The following is a 17,427-nucleotide window of genomic DNA, read 5'->3' on the forward strand; positions in this document are numbered from 1 at the left end:
CAAGCCTTGGTGGAATTTGAGGTATGCTTGGGATCATCGTCCTGTTGGAAGGTTCAATGACGCCCGAACTTCAGCTTCCTCACAGACGGCGTGACGTTTTCTCCTAGGATTTCCTGATACTTCAGTGAATCCATCTCGCCTTCCGCACGCTGCAGATTTCCAGTGCCAGAGGATGCAAAGCAGCCCCAGAGCATCACCGAGCCACCACCATGCTCGACTTGTTCTTTCTTCATTCGTTTTCCTCCAGACATACCGCTAATCCATCGTGCTGAAAAGTTCTAGTTTTGTTCCATCGCTCCACAGAACAGAATCCCAAAACTTCTGCGGCTTATTTATGATTTTGAGAGTAATTTTCTTGTGTTTTTGGAGTTATTGGCATGGAAACCTTCTGCGTTTAGTACGTACCTTACTGTGCTCGCTGAAACCACAGTGCCTGTTGCCACCAAGTCTCAGTGCAAGTCTTTTGCAGTCACTCGAGGGATTTTCACAACCTGCCTTCTCAGAAATGTGCCTGCAGCCGTCGATAGCTTCCTTTTTCTGCCCCGTCCAGGTATTTCATTCATTTTCTGCCCCTAGCCAGTTCAGGTATTTCATGTGTTCCAGCTCAAGCACACCTGGTGCAGATAATGAAGCCCTTGATTAGTTAGTTGCATCAGGTGTGCTTGAGACAACACCTGTTTTGCATATTTGTGCTGTTGAGAGAGATTCTATTCAGGGGGTTGAATCATTTTGAGACTGGAGAAATCATTATAAGTTGCATTTTCAATTGAATTTAGGGAAACCACTTGAAGCATTCGTTCTGGTGAACTATTTCAATTGCTTTCAATTGGGGTTGAATCATTTTGATTGCAACCCACATACACACACACACACACGGAATTCTAATTTATTTCATGGACGTTCCACAGTATTAAATGTAAACAGACTGAAGGGTTACTCCACAAGTTATTTCTTTTCAAGTGGAACAGTTATGCTCATCTCTTAGACTAATGGGTATTTTTTACTACAGTATATACTGTCTATTTTTGCTGTCCATATCATGAATAAACCTCGGCATCTGATTGGTTGAACACAAATCAAGACAGCTCCAGAATATAAAATGGTGCATTAGTGTAGGACGGCAGCGTTGGTATTTATTTTCAAAATGGATTTAAAAATGTCATAGGATTTTATCTGCCATGACTAAAAGTTTGTTTTAGACTGCCCTTTAGCATATGTTTGTGTGTGTGTGTGTTTGTGGCCACAAAAGTGGTGCAAGTTGCTTCAGTGGAAGTCCAACTCCCCAAGACTGAGACAGGAGTGCCATACATAATGTGTAGATACGCAGGGTGTGTGTGTGTGTGTGTGTGTGTGTGTGTGTGGCAGGGGAACAAATCCTGCCTGGGGCAATGTTCGTGGCCTGCATGCTCACATGCCCTGCCATGATGTGTGTGTAGCTGCGGGTCTTCCTCTGATTAGCCATGCAGGTGAGTACTTCTGTGTGTGTGTGTGTGTGTGTGTGTGTGTGTGTGTGTGTGTGTGTGTGTGTGTGTGTGTGTAGAACCTCTACCAGTTGTCTGACTGATATAGGGACCAGTGGTTTGCAGTATTGACGGCACTGTAATTGCGGCCCAGTACTGATGTGAGTGAGAGAGCTGCACCAGCTGCGCCAGTTGAACGCCATTTTCTAGAACTTTCTCTCTCTTTCTCTGTTTCTTTCGTTTCTCCAGTTTAATTTCCTCCCATCGTTTCCTGTCACATCACTCTTCAACAGCACATCATCAAGTCTAAGTCTTTCTCAGACACTCACCATACACATTCGCACATGGTTCTGATCTGATAACGCCGACTGGTCCTGTACGTTGCGAGGTGGGACATCCATGGATCGGACCTATCTGTCCAGTAGATTCCACGGATGACCGATTGGATTGAGATTTGGAGGCCGAGTCAACAACTCGAACTCTTTGTCATGCTCCTCGAACCGTTCCTGAACAATTTTTGCAGTGTGACAGGGCGCATTATCCTGCTGAAAGAGGCCACTGCTATCAATGGAATACCGGTGCCAGGAAGAGGTGTACTTGGTCTGCAACAATGATTAGGTAGGTGGTACGTGTCAAAGTAACATCCACATGAATGCCAGGACGTAAAGTTTCCCAGCAAAACATTGCCCAGAGCATCACATTTCCTCCGCCAGCTTCCCTTCTTCCCAGGTTGTCCTTCCCTGGACCACTTTAGATAGGTACTAACCACTACATACCGGGAGCACCCCATAAGACCTGCTGTTTTGGAGATGCTCTGACCCAGCCGTCTAGCCATCACAATTTGACCCTTGTCAAAGATTCTTACGCTTGCCCATTTTTCCTGATTCCAACACGACTGTTCACATGCCGCCCAATAAATATATCCCACCCCTCGACAGGTGCCGCTGTAACGAGATAATCAATGTTATTCACTTCACCTGTCAACGATTTTAACGTTATGGCTGAATAGTGTATGCATGTGAAAGGGAAAAAAAAAAAAAAAAAAAAACACATTGTAAACAAAGCTAAAGTGTCCTTCATAACAATCTAATGAGCATGTTAACCTACAGCACATGGGAAACTGCATTTCTCCCTGTCCTGCCCATTATAATCACACTTTAAATCACTTGAAATATAAAAATACAATAAAATATATGAAAATACCGGAAACATCTACTGGCGTTTTTTCCCCCCACCCTCCAATTTTTTTTTCCATGATTCCCCTAACCCTAGGTTACGATAAATATACCTCTTAGACCACAACGTTCACTTAACCATGAACACATTCGCCCCTATGAAATATTGAACGTTCCACAAGTCATGGAAGTTGCATCATCAGAATCTCCGGACGATCGGGAAAAGAAGAGAAGTGCATTCTCTCATCTCTCGTCGTTCTTTTCGGCGATAGCGTGCTCTTGACTGTTGGGATTCGCTTTGAAAATTCAACCCTTGTTACGCAAATTATAGACCGGAAGTAAATGACTAATATAAAAAGAAAACCATGAAACAGTTTGTAATTTCCTCATGCCTTTAGGATGGATGCTAGATAACCATTTGCTAAATCTATGGTATAAAAAAATAATAAATAAGTAAATAAATAAATAAATAACTCAACCCTGCTACTAATTTTAGAGCAAAATACAACCAATATCAGCAAATAACAAGATAAGACTGGTTTCTTTCAATAGTTAAGTGCATGTCTTCTCATATTTAATGTTGAAAAATGGCTACCAGGGCTAAATGGTGCTCCTAATATGTATTCACGTGAGGTTGGCTTCATATTTCTCAGAGAAAGCGAATCGACACGTTCTGACCAATCGGAAATGAGGCTTCAACAGCACTGGGGTATAACGGGAATATAATTAATATGAACGGACAACCCTCATCACACGTTTGAAAATGGTCCTAACAGCAGATGCGAGAGCAAATCGACAGGAACGGTAAGAAGAAGGAAAGCGACTACAATCACGTTTTTTTATTTACGACGAGCCCCCACTTTTAACGCAATCGCTGTAATCTAAAGAACGTGTTCAAATCGAGGCGCTCCGCTTCGTACTAACGTTTAGAGGACTAGCTTGGAGTTTCACTCTCTTTCAACTGTGATATGAAACGGTGCGCACTCGACTCTGCAAATCCAGAGTCACCTTCAGCTTCGCCTCCCAGACACAAACGCTCAAAGATCTGGATATTTTCCTCCAAATTTTACAAATATACAAGACGACAGTCCTGCAGCGAGCCCTGTGTGAGCTGCTGGGGGGGGTTTGGTTTGTTTTCTTCTCATTCCTGATTCACATTCGCTGTATACTTGTTGCTCAGAGAGAGAGAGAAAGAATAAAAAATGAACAGAAAAACAAGTCACTCCTTCATTGCTGGGGCATCTCTCATGTGTTGCATTTTGTAGTATGTGGAAAAACAAATTACACTTTCTGGCAGTGTTTTTGCTCCTCTGTGCAGTTCTATCACAATTTGTTGTTGTTGTAACAACAACAATAATAATAATACTAACAACAACAACAACAACAACAACAACAATAATACTAACAATAGTAATAATAAAATGACTAATACTACTACTAATAATAATATTGCTACTACTACTACTACTAATAATAATAATAATAATGCTACTACTACTACTAATAATAATAATAATAATACTAACAACAACAACAACAACAACAACAATACTAACAATAGTAATAATAAAATGACTAATACTACTACTAATAATAATATTGATACTACTACTACTAATAATAATACTAACAACAATAATACTAACAATAGTAATAATAAAATGACTAATACGACTACTAATAATAATATTGATACTACTACTACTAATAATAATACTAACAACAATAATACTAACAATAGTAATAATAAAATGACTAATACGACTACTAATAATAATATTGCTACTACTACTACTACTAATAATAATAATAATAATAATAATAATACTAACAACAACAATAATACTAACAATAGTAATAATATAAATGACTAATACGACTACTAATAATAATATTGCTACTACTACTACTACTACTAATAATAATAATAATAATAATAATACTAACAACAACAATAATACTAACAATAGTAATAATAAAATGACTAATACTACTACTAATAATAATATTGCTACTACTACTACTACTAATAATAATACTAACAACAACAACAATAATACTAACAATAGTAATAAAATTACTAATACTACTACTAATAATAATATTGCTACTACTACTACTACTACTACTACTAATAATAATAATAATAATAATAACAATACTAACAACAACAACAACAATAATACTAACAATAGTAATAATAAAATTACTAATACTACTACTAATAATAATATTGCTACTACTACTATTACTACTACTACTACTACTACTACTAATAATAATAATAATAATAATAATACCACCACCACAGGTGCAGACAGGATCAGCAGGGTACAAGCACCCTTCAGTGCTAGTTGTCAAGTTACACAGAACTTGAAAGAGACAGTAAGTAAACAAACAAACAAATAATTAAAGACATTCTGCTCCCGTTTCGTGCCTCAAAGCTAATCCTGTGAAATGCCTGCTCTAAGCTGATTGGCTGATGGTGGCTGTGTGTGTTAATGAACCCAGGAATGATGAGAAATCCACCTACAGCACCATACACCAAATATCAGCTCCATCTGACAAACGCTTTTATTGAACTCCACTCGCTACGGATGACTACGGCGCCGGACGCTACAGATGTCCTCGGAATCTAGTCCTAAACATCGTTCAAGTTTCATGCAAATCCATGTAAATAGTTACGCATCCCGTGTTTGGTTTTTTAAGTAAATTGAGCTCCGCCCTGCAAGGTCTGATTGGCCAAAACGGTTTACAAACGTCAACAAGTTCGAGTGTGAGAGAGATTCAAGGATCGCAAAGCAGAGAAATATTAAGAATAGCAAAACTCACTGGTGGCGTTGGTTAATCGGAAGGTGACCGAGGTATCCGGTATGTCACAGACGTTACGGACGGACACCTGGCATGTGTAGTTGGCAAAGTCCTGAGGCCTGAGGTTCTTCAGCTTTAACACCTTAGTCTCACCCTGTAAACACACACACACAGGGTTTAAATTCATGAATGCTAAATCGACAATGCAAAATGATAATTGTTTAACTGCAAAGTCTGTAATAGCTGTGTGTTCAACCCATCGCGACTCGTCACAAACAAGAAAGTTTGCTGATTTTAAAATAGTTAATAAAACAGGTGTTTGTTTATTTACTTTATTATTATTATTACTACTACTACTACTACTATTAGTAGTAGTAGTAGTAGTAGTGATCATATTGGAGAAAAGTGAAAAGGAACTAAATTCTGAGTTAGATAGATACAGTGTGTTGCATAAGTATTCACCCCTCTTGAACTTTTCTACACTTTGCAGTGGTGTTACGACCTGGAAGCGACGGACTTAACTGCGCTTATACACCATGAAGCGTCGCAAAATAGCCCATTATGCCGAACTGTTTATCAATGATTGACCAATAAAAGATTGTGATTGCATAAGTATTCACCCCTGTTGCTATGAAAATGTGCTCTGGAGCAACCAGTTGCCGTAATTGGTTGCATGGCGTCGACCTGTGTGCAGTTAAAGTGTCTCATGATCTGAATATAAATGTGTTGGAGAACAGCATTCGTTACAGTTGAAATTGATTTTAAATGAAAGAAAGACAAAACGTATGATTTTTAGTCGTACGCATTTTAAGGTAACGGGCGTGGTAATTTCAACTTCAGATGGCGCGACTGTTGTAAATACTTAGGTATGTGGTTGGACGAAAAGCTAGCTTTTAATGTACACATTGATAATCTGCTGAAGGAGCTTAAACCAAATTTGGGGTTCTTTGATCGATTAAAAAACTGCTTTCCTCATGAGGCTAGAAAGAAAACAGTGGATATCTATAATCGATTACGGTGACCTTGTTTATATCCATGCGGCTTTCTTTATGGTGCAGATTCACATACTCATTTCTGTATACTATACGACTCATCGGCATGGACGCCTCTGCATCAGAGACGGAAATTGCAAACGTACATGTTCATTGCTGAGGCGCTTCAAGGTAAATTGCCCTCTTATATTTCTAATCTCTTAGCTTTTTCTACAAATAGTTATTACACTAGATCTCAATCACACATTCGGTTAAAAGTCCCAAAGGTATACTCAGAATTTGGCAAACATACTTGTTCTTTTTATGCTCCCTGGGCCTGGAACCATCTGCAAGATGTAATGAAACTAGAGATATTTCATCCCCGAGTACTTTTAAACGGCGTTTGCAAACGGTGTTGAAAGAGACTTGGGAGTGCTTTTCTTGATTTTAATCTTATTAATCGTTTCCTATGGGGATTGTTTTCTGTGATTATCTCTGTGCTGAAGCCGTCTTGACCAGGTCTCCCTGGAAGAAGAGATCGTGATTTGTCAATGGGATCTTCCTGGTTAAAAAAGGATAACTAAATACATAAAATCCTAAACAAAAACAGTATCAGGAAGACCAAGGAGCGATCCAAAAAATAAATAAATAAATAAATAAAAACTATCAATCAACACATTTGGTTATTTAAAAAAATAATAAGTAATAATTAAAAAAAAAAAAAAAAAAAGCCCAGACTTTTAACATGCCATGGTGTACCATTAAATACATTAAAAAATAATAATAATAATAAAAATTTTTATATATATATATATATATATATATATATATATATATATATATATATATATATATATATATATATATATATTTTTTTTTTTTTTTTTTTAAGGAAAGATTATGGCACAACTGCAACTCTGTTTAGACGAGGCCATCCACCAAAATCAGTTAAAATCAGCAACTCCATTCAACGAATTCCGTGGCGACTGATGATGACTGTACCAGAACTAATTTACGGGTTTCACAGCAAAACGCGATCACACCTTTTACACTTTTTATTTGTAAACAATTGCGCAAAATCATTAAAATGTCATTACAACGAAGTATTACAAAAGCCATCAATTCTCTCTTTCTCCTCGTTTTTTCTGCGAACGCAATCCGGTCTTTAATAACGGCTTTCAGATCCCGAGTTCATCATCCGGTATCCTTGCTGCCTGACCCTGGAGAGACCACGCTGCTTCGGCATGCACTTCGCACAACAAGACTTTTCTTTTTCTTTCCAAATATTCACCAGGCTTCTGGTGCAAATCCAGCACCTCGATAATGGCTCGTGGTCTTTAAATGGGAAGGGCATGTATTATAATAAACAAACACAAAACAGAGATTAATTATAATAATAATATGATAATAATTCTAATTAGAATGACCGAGAGGGCATTACGTTTGAATGAACCATGATTTCACTGATTGTGACCATCCGGTTTTTATAATGAGTAATTCTGACATTTTAGTAAATAACCTGTTTGAGTCGTGTTAATAATGGGCTTGATTTCTCTGATATGTTAAGCAAATGAGATATTATTGAACCACAACCAGGGTGGGTTAGTGTATTGCTTCTTAAATTGAAATAAACGACAGATTACAGTAAGTGTACGTGTGGTGGTCTAATGATTCAGAAATGATAAATGGCTTTTATCCAAAGCGCTTTACACTGTGTCTCATTCACCCACTCACCAATGGTAGCAGAGCTACCATGCAAGGCGCTAAATTGACATCGGGAGCAATTTGAGGTTCAGTGTCTTGCCCAAGGACACTTTGGTATGTGGAGTCACATGGGCCGGGAATCGAACCGCCAACCCTACGATTAGCGGACGACCCGCTCTACCGCCTGATCCACAGCCGCCCAGAAATAATGGCTTGCCTTTTGAACAAACTGAACTTTCCGTATTTTCACAAAAGCAGACTTTCATAGCCATTGCTTCCCATGAATAATAATAAAAATAATAATAATAATAATAATAATAATAATAATAATAACAACAACAACAACAACAACAACACTATAACGACCCAATATCAGATGAATTTTTTCATTCAGCCAATCCCAGAAGCACTAGGTGTGTTTTTGGGAACTGGACAGAAAACCAGTGAACCCAAAGGGAACCCTTGAGGACACGGGAGAACATGCAAAGCTCAGCACAGACAGTAACCCAATCTCAGGGTCAAACCTGAGCTGAAGCTGTGAGGTGAGGTGACCATCATGCCTCCCATACAAAATCAAAATGTTTCCATCTTGGTTGAGCTCTAGTTTGCTTTCAAGGGTTCCTGGTGGACAAGCCAAAGAACTGTTCAGGGTGCTATATTTAAGCATTTTTAAAGACGACTAAGAAAAAAAAAAAAAAACCTTGTACTTCTTTGCAGGGGGGGGGGGGGGGGGGGGGAATTACACCTCTAAGGGTACAGAACTCTACAGAATTTCAAAGGGGAGCCTGTTAGTTTCAAGCTCCATCTCTACCGTGTTCATTCCCCTGACCTGCGGTCTGGACCTGCTGTACAGGTGCAGATAGTCATGTACCAGAGCTCTGCAAGCTCGCTGAAAACATGTTCATGGTACCGTTTCTGTAAACAAAGGAACGGGAAATCGAATAAATGCCTCTGTGTATAACGTTGTACTTCTCGATTCTGATTGGTCAAAGGGAATTTCAGACTGTAGTTTGGCTGCAGTGCAAATCGCAATCATGGTAAAACCTTACTACAGAAATTATAATGTCATGTAATACCCCTTTCTTCGTCGTCTTCTCTTCTTCCTCAGATTCTTCTTCGATTCCAGCACGAGCACACTTGGATGTTTTTGTTTTGATCACCATACATGTTTTGATTCTAGTCCTATCTCTCAGCCCGTGTCTTGTCATTGGATTATTTCTTTATTGCGTGTTGATTGTTCTCACCTGTTTTGTATTATCTTCTGATTACTTTGTCTATTTAAACCCGTCCGTTTCTCTGTCTGGTTGCGGAGTCTTATCGTGCTTTCATGTCCATTAAGTCCGAGCCCTTTTTTTGGCCCGGTTTCCTGGTTTTGACTCGCAGATCTTTTTCCAGTTCGAAGAGTATGGATTTTCCTCGTGCTTTGATGTCTGCTTGTTCACTGACCCCTGCTATGATTTCTGACTTGGATAACTATGATGACTTTTGATTTTGATGTAGCTGGATTCTCAGAAAACCTAAATGCCAAGAAACGGCGGACTAGCTTTCGCAGCTTATCAAAACAACCTAAAAACATCGTTCTGATTTCCCCTCCTCGTATATTTGAAAATAACTTGTGAAAATATGAGAATTGATGAAATGTCGTGCGCGTACGTGGCCGTCATGTACCTGTGTGTATAAAGGTTCGTAGATGTCCACACCGTTGTCTTTGCTCTGTTCGATGGAAACGCTGCCTCGTTTCCAGATGAAGCGAGCCGGAGGGTTGGAGTTGACCGTGCAGCGCAGAAACACCGTCTTCTCCTGGTAGTAGTTGCCTCTCACATCACTGATAGTCTGGTGTACCGTGAGCATGGGCTTATCCAAGTCTACAATGCACACACACACACACACACACACACACACACACACAGGACAGACAGGTCATGACTAATAGTCTAGATTATTTCTTATTGACATCATAGGAGGATAAAATGATGATCACGCTGACCAGGGCTGTGTGAATGACTGCATCAATGTCTACGTTTTTCCACAGATACAGGGCTCTTTTTTTATGGTTATTGTGGAGATTATGCTACGAACATGAACAAACGTTGAACTTCCGCATTAATAAACCATATGCACATGCTCATGATCCACAACACCCTGTACTGACCAATGTTTATTCAGTCAACGATTATGAACATGTCTGTTTGAATTTTTTTTTTTTAAAAATCAATTGCACCATATTCATAATGTTAATGTTGATAACTTTAAGCTCTCTGTGTGTAAATATCATAACTTCCGCTTCAGGCTCAGCTCCGAATTTCGATACGGAAAAACCACAAAAAGCTGTCGTTCACGTTGATGGTAAATGGTCTGCACTTATATAGCGCTTTTATCCAAAGAGCTTTACGCTGGTTCTCATTCACCCATACACTCACACGGAGCTGCCATGCAAGGCGCTAACGTGCCATCGGGAGCTACTTGGGGTTCAGCGTCTTGCCCGACGACACTTCCGTATGTGGATTCACGCGGGCCGGGAATCGAACCGCCAACCCTTCGATTAGAGGACGACCCACCTCTACCACCTGATCCACAGCCGCCAGCTGGTGTTTGATCACCGTGGGCTTCATTTTCTTCATTGATGGTATGAACAACTGGTAATGCTTGTTGATTATTTAGACTCTTCGATTTACGATTTAACACAAGCATTGGTGTTAGAAATCAGCATCCCAATTTCCTGGGCTCCCCTGTAATCACTGAGACCTAAAGGCCTTTACAAGTGCATATACTTATTGAATCCTGAACAGAAACAATTCATTTTCTGGTCTTCTTTTGCCATTTAATAAATAAATAAATAAATAAATAAATAAATAAATAAATAAGTGTTTTGCTTTCCCCAAACAAATTACCTTATCATATGTTCATTGGTCCATGAAAGAAACTGTCTGTTGAAGCAATAACAGCAAAAACGATTGAGGAGAAATCTTTAATTCCCGCTCCCATATGCCGTGTTTGTGATATTGTACTCGTGTAGCTCCATCCGCTTGACTGCTCGATGATCTAAACGTGATTAGCGTCTAGAAAATTTCCCTTCCCGTTTAACCATTTCATGATTAAAAAAAATAAATAAATAAATAAATAAATACTTAAATCGATAAATGTCAGTAATGAGACAGACACTTGACAAAGCACTCCAGTTTGGTATGAATTATTGACCTGGATGCATATATTCAACCACACAAACCCAAAAAAAACCCCACAACCGGAGAGAGCAACCGATAACCTCAATATCACAAGAGCTACAGAGCGGCGGAGAAAGCGAGACAACTGAGAGGCGCCGTGATAAAGTGTGAAGAGAATGAGAAAGAGATGGAGGAGGGGTGTGAGTGTGTGTATGCGCATATGCGTGCTGATCCACAAGAGATACAACATGTGTATCCAAGTACGTGCTCTCTGGAGCGTGCGTGCAATTAATCCAAATAAAATACAGAATAAATGTGTAGGTGGAAAGGAGCGAGCAGCGAAGGGTTGTTCAAGCTATTGTACTGTAAAGATCTCGCCGGGAAATGCTCACACATCGCACAGAAATGGAACGAGAGATGGCAGATTCGAAATGTAAGGCAGGAGTGAAAGTGAGCGATAATCAACACCCTAAAGGATGGCCCAAACTGCTTCTCCTAAAAGTGCCTGTTTTCTATTCATGTCACACGCTGGACAAAACTTGATTAGGTCAGCGGCGTGAATGATATACAGCCGCTGTTAATACACGGCGCGGACTCTTATACGACCACGACGAGCAAATCAGCTGATCCATAAATCAAATCACAGTAGATGGCCTGCAGAAAAACCTCATTTAAAACTAAAATCCTAAATGAGCAGTGAGCGACGGGCTCACTGGAATGAACGAGGAGAGGGATCGATTTCACGCCCTGGGTCACGATCGTGTGGCGTCACGGTCACGTGACCCAAGCGAGCTCGGAAACAAGTCGTTGAGTGTTTAATAGACCTCGTCGAAATACAAAAAATAAATAAATAAATAAATAAACACAACAGCTTTTTAAATTCCAGCCAATATTACGGGTTGCATACATTTTTATTAGTAGATCAGTCATTTTAGGTCTTGCATCATTTCCGGAGTTCAAACTAAAACTGTGTGGAGTTAAATTCGGTTACACCCCAGCGCGGCCGAATGCTCGAATCTGATTGGTCAGAACGTGTGCATTATTTTTACCTAACAGCACAGGTAGTTCTGGCTGTAACACGAACGACAGGTTAATACTGACGTGATCATACTAATACAGTATGATACGGTTTCTATAGGAACTGCTCATACACAAGGGCTCGTACTACAAAGACTAATAATAAACGGTTTTTAAAAGTAATTCTGATCATCATTGATGTGATGATGATGGTCGTGAGCGCTCTCGGTCCCGGGTCACGCGTTCCGTTTTCTCTGGAAAATGACTGGAGGTGGGAACAGGAACTAACTCGTCTCTCGGGTGATCCACAACATAAAATCTAACTATAAACCATGCAAACGTGTAATATATTGAGCAATACACGTGCAAGATAATAACCCTGTCTCATATTACCCTAATTAAAGATCATAAAATGTGTGGACAACGCGGCGACTCGGCGAAAATCGTTACAGTACAGCGCACAACATGGACGCTCACGTCCATCGACAGAGCCATCCTTATAACTCGATGACGGAGGACGCTATGCGCTACGTCAACAGCAGCATCCAGGAGGTTTTTACCACCGTGTTCAAATTTCCAAATTCAGAAGCATCCAAAAAGAGGTCGAGATCGGCCTCTGCGAGCTGGACAGCGCGACCGCCAGGCAATGAAGGCACGCTTTCGCACCACATCAGTCACGATGGAATTCATTATATATCAGAGTGCAAGGATTTGATCTCAAAATCAACGTGACGATCCTTCAATAAAGCAAAATAAAAGTTTTTTTATTTAAGATCCCCCCCCCGCCCCGACTAGTCGACATCTCCACTGCAGCGGCTAGTGAATATCTACACAACCCCTAATTCGCATGCGCACAAACTTCTATACACAGAGGAACACAAACTGAAGCAGGCCATGCTTTTGATCCAGTCTGCAGCTTGTCAATTATTCATGACTCTACACAGTGCCTACATTTGGAAATACTCAGACAGTGGGCAGGGCTTAAAATGCAAATCAGGAAATGAAAGAAAGAAAGAAAATCTAATTTAAAAAAAAATTTATATAGACAATATATTTCCAAAAGCATTCACAACAACTCCATTAAATGTCTCTGTACCGCCCTGCATGCACTGCCACGTTCATAAATCCAACAGGATGGTCATTGCTACAGTCTGCTTCAGTTAGAACTTTGACAACGTTTGAATGTTAACCAACACTAATTTTAGTGATTAGCTAACACTCGTTTTAACCAACACTAAAGCGCACACTGCTACTGCAGGCTGAAATACCACGCTGACATTCTGTACAGCTTTGGATATGCCTTTACTGTGTCTTTTTAATGCAGCAGCACTCTATTTCTTCATTTTGATGAATTTTCTATAACAGCAGCTCTGACAATAGTTCCAGGTGCAAGGCAAATCACAAGTTTATATCAACGCACTCCTTTTAATATGTTATAATCTCAAAAGTAGCAGGTAATTCTCAGGGATTTGTACTATATATATATATATATATATATATATATATATATATATATATATATATATATATATATATATATATATATATATATATATATATAAAATTTTGTAATTTTATAGGTAATTTTTGATATGGTGAAGTTTTCTTGAGGAGGCCTCCAGTGTCTAGATCTAGCGGTTCCTTTATGTTTCCTGACAGGAAACTCTATAGGATGGTGGGCTTGGTGGTTTCTGTAACATTTTGGCATCTTTTTTTTTTGTTTTGTTTTTTAATATCAACTTCATGAGAGGACAAACAAGAGAAGCAGGTAAGTGACTGACTTTATAATTTATAGCTGCTAGAACATAAGTGATGACAGGAACGAACGTGTTCTGCGGAGGATGCACAACATTAACTATACATAGCTGCCCATTTGCTGTGGTATAAGAGGAATAAAACACTTTGGTGAAGTGCTGTTATTGGAAAATTATAAGCGTGTTGATTATTTTTCTATAACAGTACAGCCCGTCATGTGTTATTCCTTGCAAATGACTTTCGTCAAACCCAGACTCGTGCACCACCAAGAGGAGGAACGTGAAATGTCGTTTAAGACTACGCCGTTAATGACGAAAATAAATATAGCGCAAAAATAATACCTCTGCGTCTTATTGCACTATTTCAGGGTCTTGAAATGCGGTCCTTAAATAGTGTAACATGACACAGAGCTCAGGTGAAATAGTTCATTAGGGATCTTACAGCGCGCAGCATGGAAGCTCATGCCCATAAAGTGATGCTTAATTACACCACTGACATTTTTCGCCCGACATTTATTAACTCGCATATACCAAAATAAAGCAAAAGGCTCCTCCCTAAGAATGTCTCAATGACGGTAAATGTTTCAAGTGATATCAAACCAATGGTTGAAGAGATCTTGGTCCCACCCTCTGGTCTGTAATAAAAGAAATAGGGCCCACGAGCTATCGTGTGCAGATTCCACTATCGCAGTGACTGTGTTGATATTTTACGCCGTGCGAGAGAGCTCCAGCAGATTAAAACGAGGGATCTGACCATCTCCGTTTTCCCTGACTACACAGTCAAGACAGCCCGGGCCCGAGCTGCGTTTAACGAGGTTCGGCGTCAACTTCGTAGTATTGAGGGCGCTCGCTATGGAATACTTCACCCAGCTCGGCTTCGCATCACATATAACGGTGTTCAGAAGGACTTTATTTCAGCGGAGGAATCAGGAGACTACGTTAAACTCTTGATATCGGTTGGTTTATTTTGTTTTCCTTTTTTTTTTTGTTTGTTTGTTTTTATTTGTTTCTTCTTCTTCTCCTCAATGAAATATTTGGGAACGGGAAGGGAGGAGAGAAGAGAAAAGGTAAAGGAATCACATGAAAATGAATCCTCGTGAATATGAATCACATGAAAAAGAAATAGGATGTTTATGAACACATGCATAAATATGGCACGTGTCCAAGTCAGGCTGGATAACAGATCCTTTTACAGCTCCATCACCTTCATCACCTTATAATGTTGTTAATATATGTTCTACGTGGAAAACACAGTCAGTTCACTTTCATCAATTAGTCAGCTTTGCCCCTCAGCACTTGCTTCTAATGTGCTCTGGATCCATAATGTGTTTAAACGATGCCTTCAGGTGAGGCAATAATCAAATAGCAATGCAGATCTGTTTTTTTCTTTTCTTTTTTTTAATAGATTAATTATGCAGCTGAGAAATTTATTGATCCGCAGGTCCTTGATCAATGCCTGAGATTCAGAGGAATTTTAATATAACTTGTCCTAAAGCTTGGGCTTATCATTTGCTTAGGTGTGAAAGTTCAGCTCATTGGGATTTAGGAGGAGTTCTAATTACCTTGTTTGCTTTCTGCTTTAAAAAGGGGACACAGCTGGAGAGCCTGAGGCCATCAGGTTTAAGGGATCGTTCAGGGGTCAAGGCATTTTAAGTAAAATATTTAGCCAGGAATCAATTGTTAAACCTTCATAGTGACGGGGATGGCGGATTTTCGATTGTATCTCATCCTTAGTTTGATGTGTCTGGTAATTCAGAATGAATCGATTCCTAATAATAGGTCCATTTTAGTGTCTTTTAAAAGCAGACTCAAAAAAAAAAAAAAAAAAAAAAAAAAAAAAAACAATTTTGTTTTTCCATTAACATACTGAGGATAATGGGGTTTTTTTTTTGTTTTTTTTTAAATCTATGTTGAATAATACATTTGGTATTTTTTTCCTAATCCCTAATAACCTTCTAAAAATGAGCCACAAGCATTACTGCATTTACAATTTAAATAGCCTTTTTAAAATCGCATTGAAGAGTGAGTACTTTACATATGTAGTAAAAGGTTCGGTGGTTAAGGCTTTGTGCTGTTGTTCAGAAGCTTGTGAGATCAAATCCCGACACTGCTAAACTAGAACTGCTGGGTTCTTGAGCCACGTCCTTATCCCTTAACCTGCTCACCCCGCTCTTTTCTCTACGCTGGAATATATGTCGCCTTTCTCAGACAGAGCGAGAACACACCTCTATCTTTACACCCCATCAGGGTTCCTCCGTCAGTTAAAGGCTCTCGAACGTTTTTATGCGCTCCGTATTTATACATCTCACCGCTCAGGGGTTTGTTTAGATTTGTTAGGAACGTGACGTATCTGGAATGCTACTGGATGTTGTGTAAATCCGCCAAGCACTTTGACTTCCTGTTTAAGAAGGAAATATGCCGGCATATGGAATCTAATGAGCTAAGAAGCCATTTCCGAGAGACTTTAACATCCAAAGAGGCAATCTGCATAAAGATAATTCATTAATTTGGTTTTCAGCGAGTTCCTACCGTGCCTCTTTTCTGAAACCCAGCTTGTCCGTCACTTTTACTGCCAGGTCAGATTTTTTTTTTTTTTTTTTTTTTTTTTTTAATACGAAACTAAAACGCGAAATTAAAGCCAAGCCAAAAGAAGCGGATCACGTGCTGCTTGCAGGAAAAGCCTAAAATCCCATCTCCAGACAACACAGACGCTGTTCACTTTACTTTCACGCTCCTGAAATGTTAAGTATCCGATCTACTCTATTGAGCTCAGATCCAATAGTCCTCCCGTGCTTTAGTTTCGCGCCACTTGGAACCTCATTTCTCCATTTTTCATTATGTTTAGTGGTTAGAAACAGAGTTAACAAAAGTCTTTGCTTTTTTTCCTCTAGGACTTCCTAACAGCAAGGGCTTCTCTCCTTTTTTTTTTTGCCATTACCTTCATCTTAATTCCTTCTTGCTATTCAATAAACCTTTGCAGGCTTGACTATTCTGTTCATTCTTATTATTCATGGCAGCTTTATGTGCAGCGGAGCAGCTTCCAGCGCACTCTCGGTTTATTAAACTCGTTTCAAACAGTTCTCTCTTGCAATAAACACTTATTTATGTAGCGAGACTTGCTCGATACCACCATGTTTCACACTCTTTAATTAAAGCACCAGTCAGGGCTTGGGAATCACACTGTTTAGCTGAAGGGGGTCAAAGGTGAGCCAAGTGTTTCCAAGGTCAACACTTGCTAAAAAGTTAAGTGTTCAGGAAAGAGCCAAATGGAGCTACAATAGAAAGGTTCTATAACTGCGTGTACTTCCACTTAGGCCTGTTAATTGGCCTAGATTTTTGGGTTTTGTCACACAGGTATGAAAGCACACACA

At 39.4% G+C, this 17,427-nt stretch overlaps 1 protein-coding gene across 2 annotated transcripts in view; it reads right to left on the minus strand.

The window, feature by feature from the left end:
• The window catches only part of LOC108263837 (MAM domain-containing glycosylphosphatidylinositol anchor protein 1), a 195,209-nt gene that overhangs the window by 83,877 nt on the left and 93,905 nt on the right, over positions 1-17,427 (minus strand). For both annotated transcript variants that reach the window (XM_017465013.3, XM_053679441.1), the window contains 2 exons: positions 9,790-9,986; positions 5,468-5,600 (listed from right to left, as the gene is read on the minus strand). In XM_017465013.3, the coding sequence (XP_017320502.1) occupies positions 5,468-5,600; positions 9,790-9,986 (330 nt within the window). The remainder of the gene's footprint in view (positions 1-5,467; positions 5,601-9,789; positions 9,987-17,427) is intronic.

Source organism: Ictalurus punctatus, chromosome 3 (assembly GCF_001660625.3).
Source record: "Ictalurus punctatus breed USDA103 chromosome 3, Coco_2.0, whole genome shotgun sequence".
NCBI lineage: Eukaryota > Metazoa > Chordata > Actinopteri > Siluriformes > Ictaluridae > Ictalurus > Ictalurus punctatus.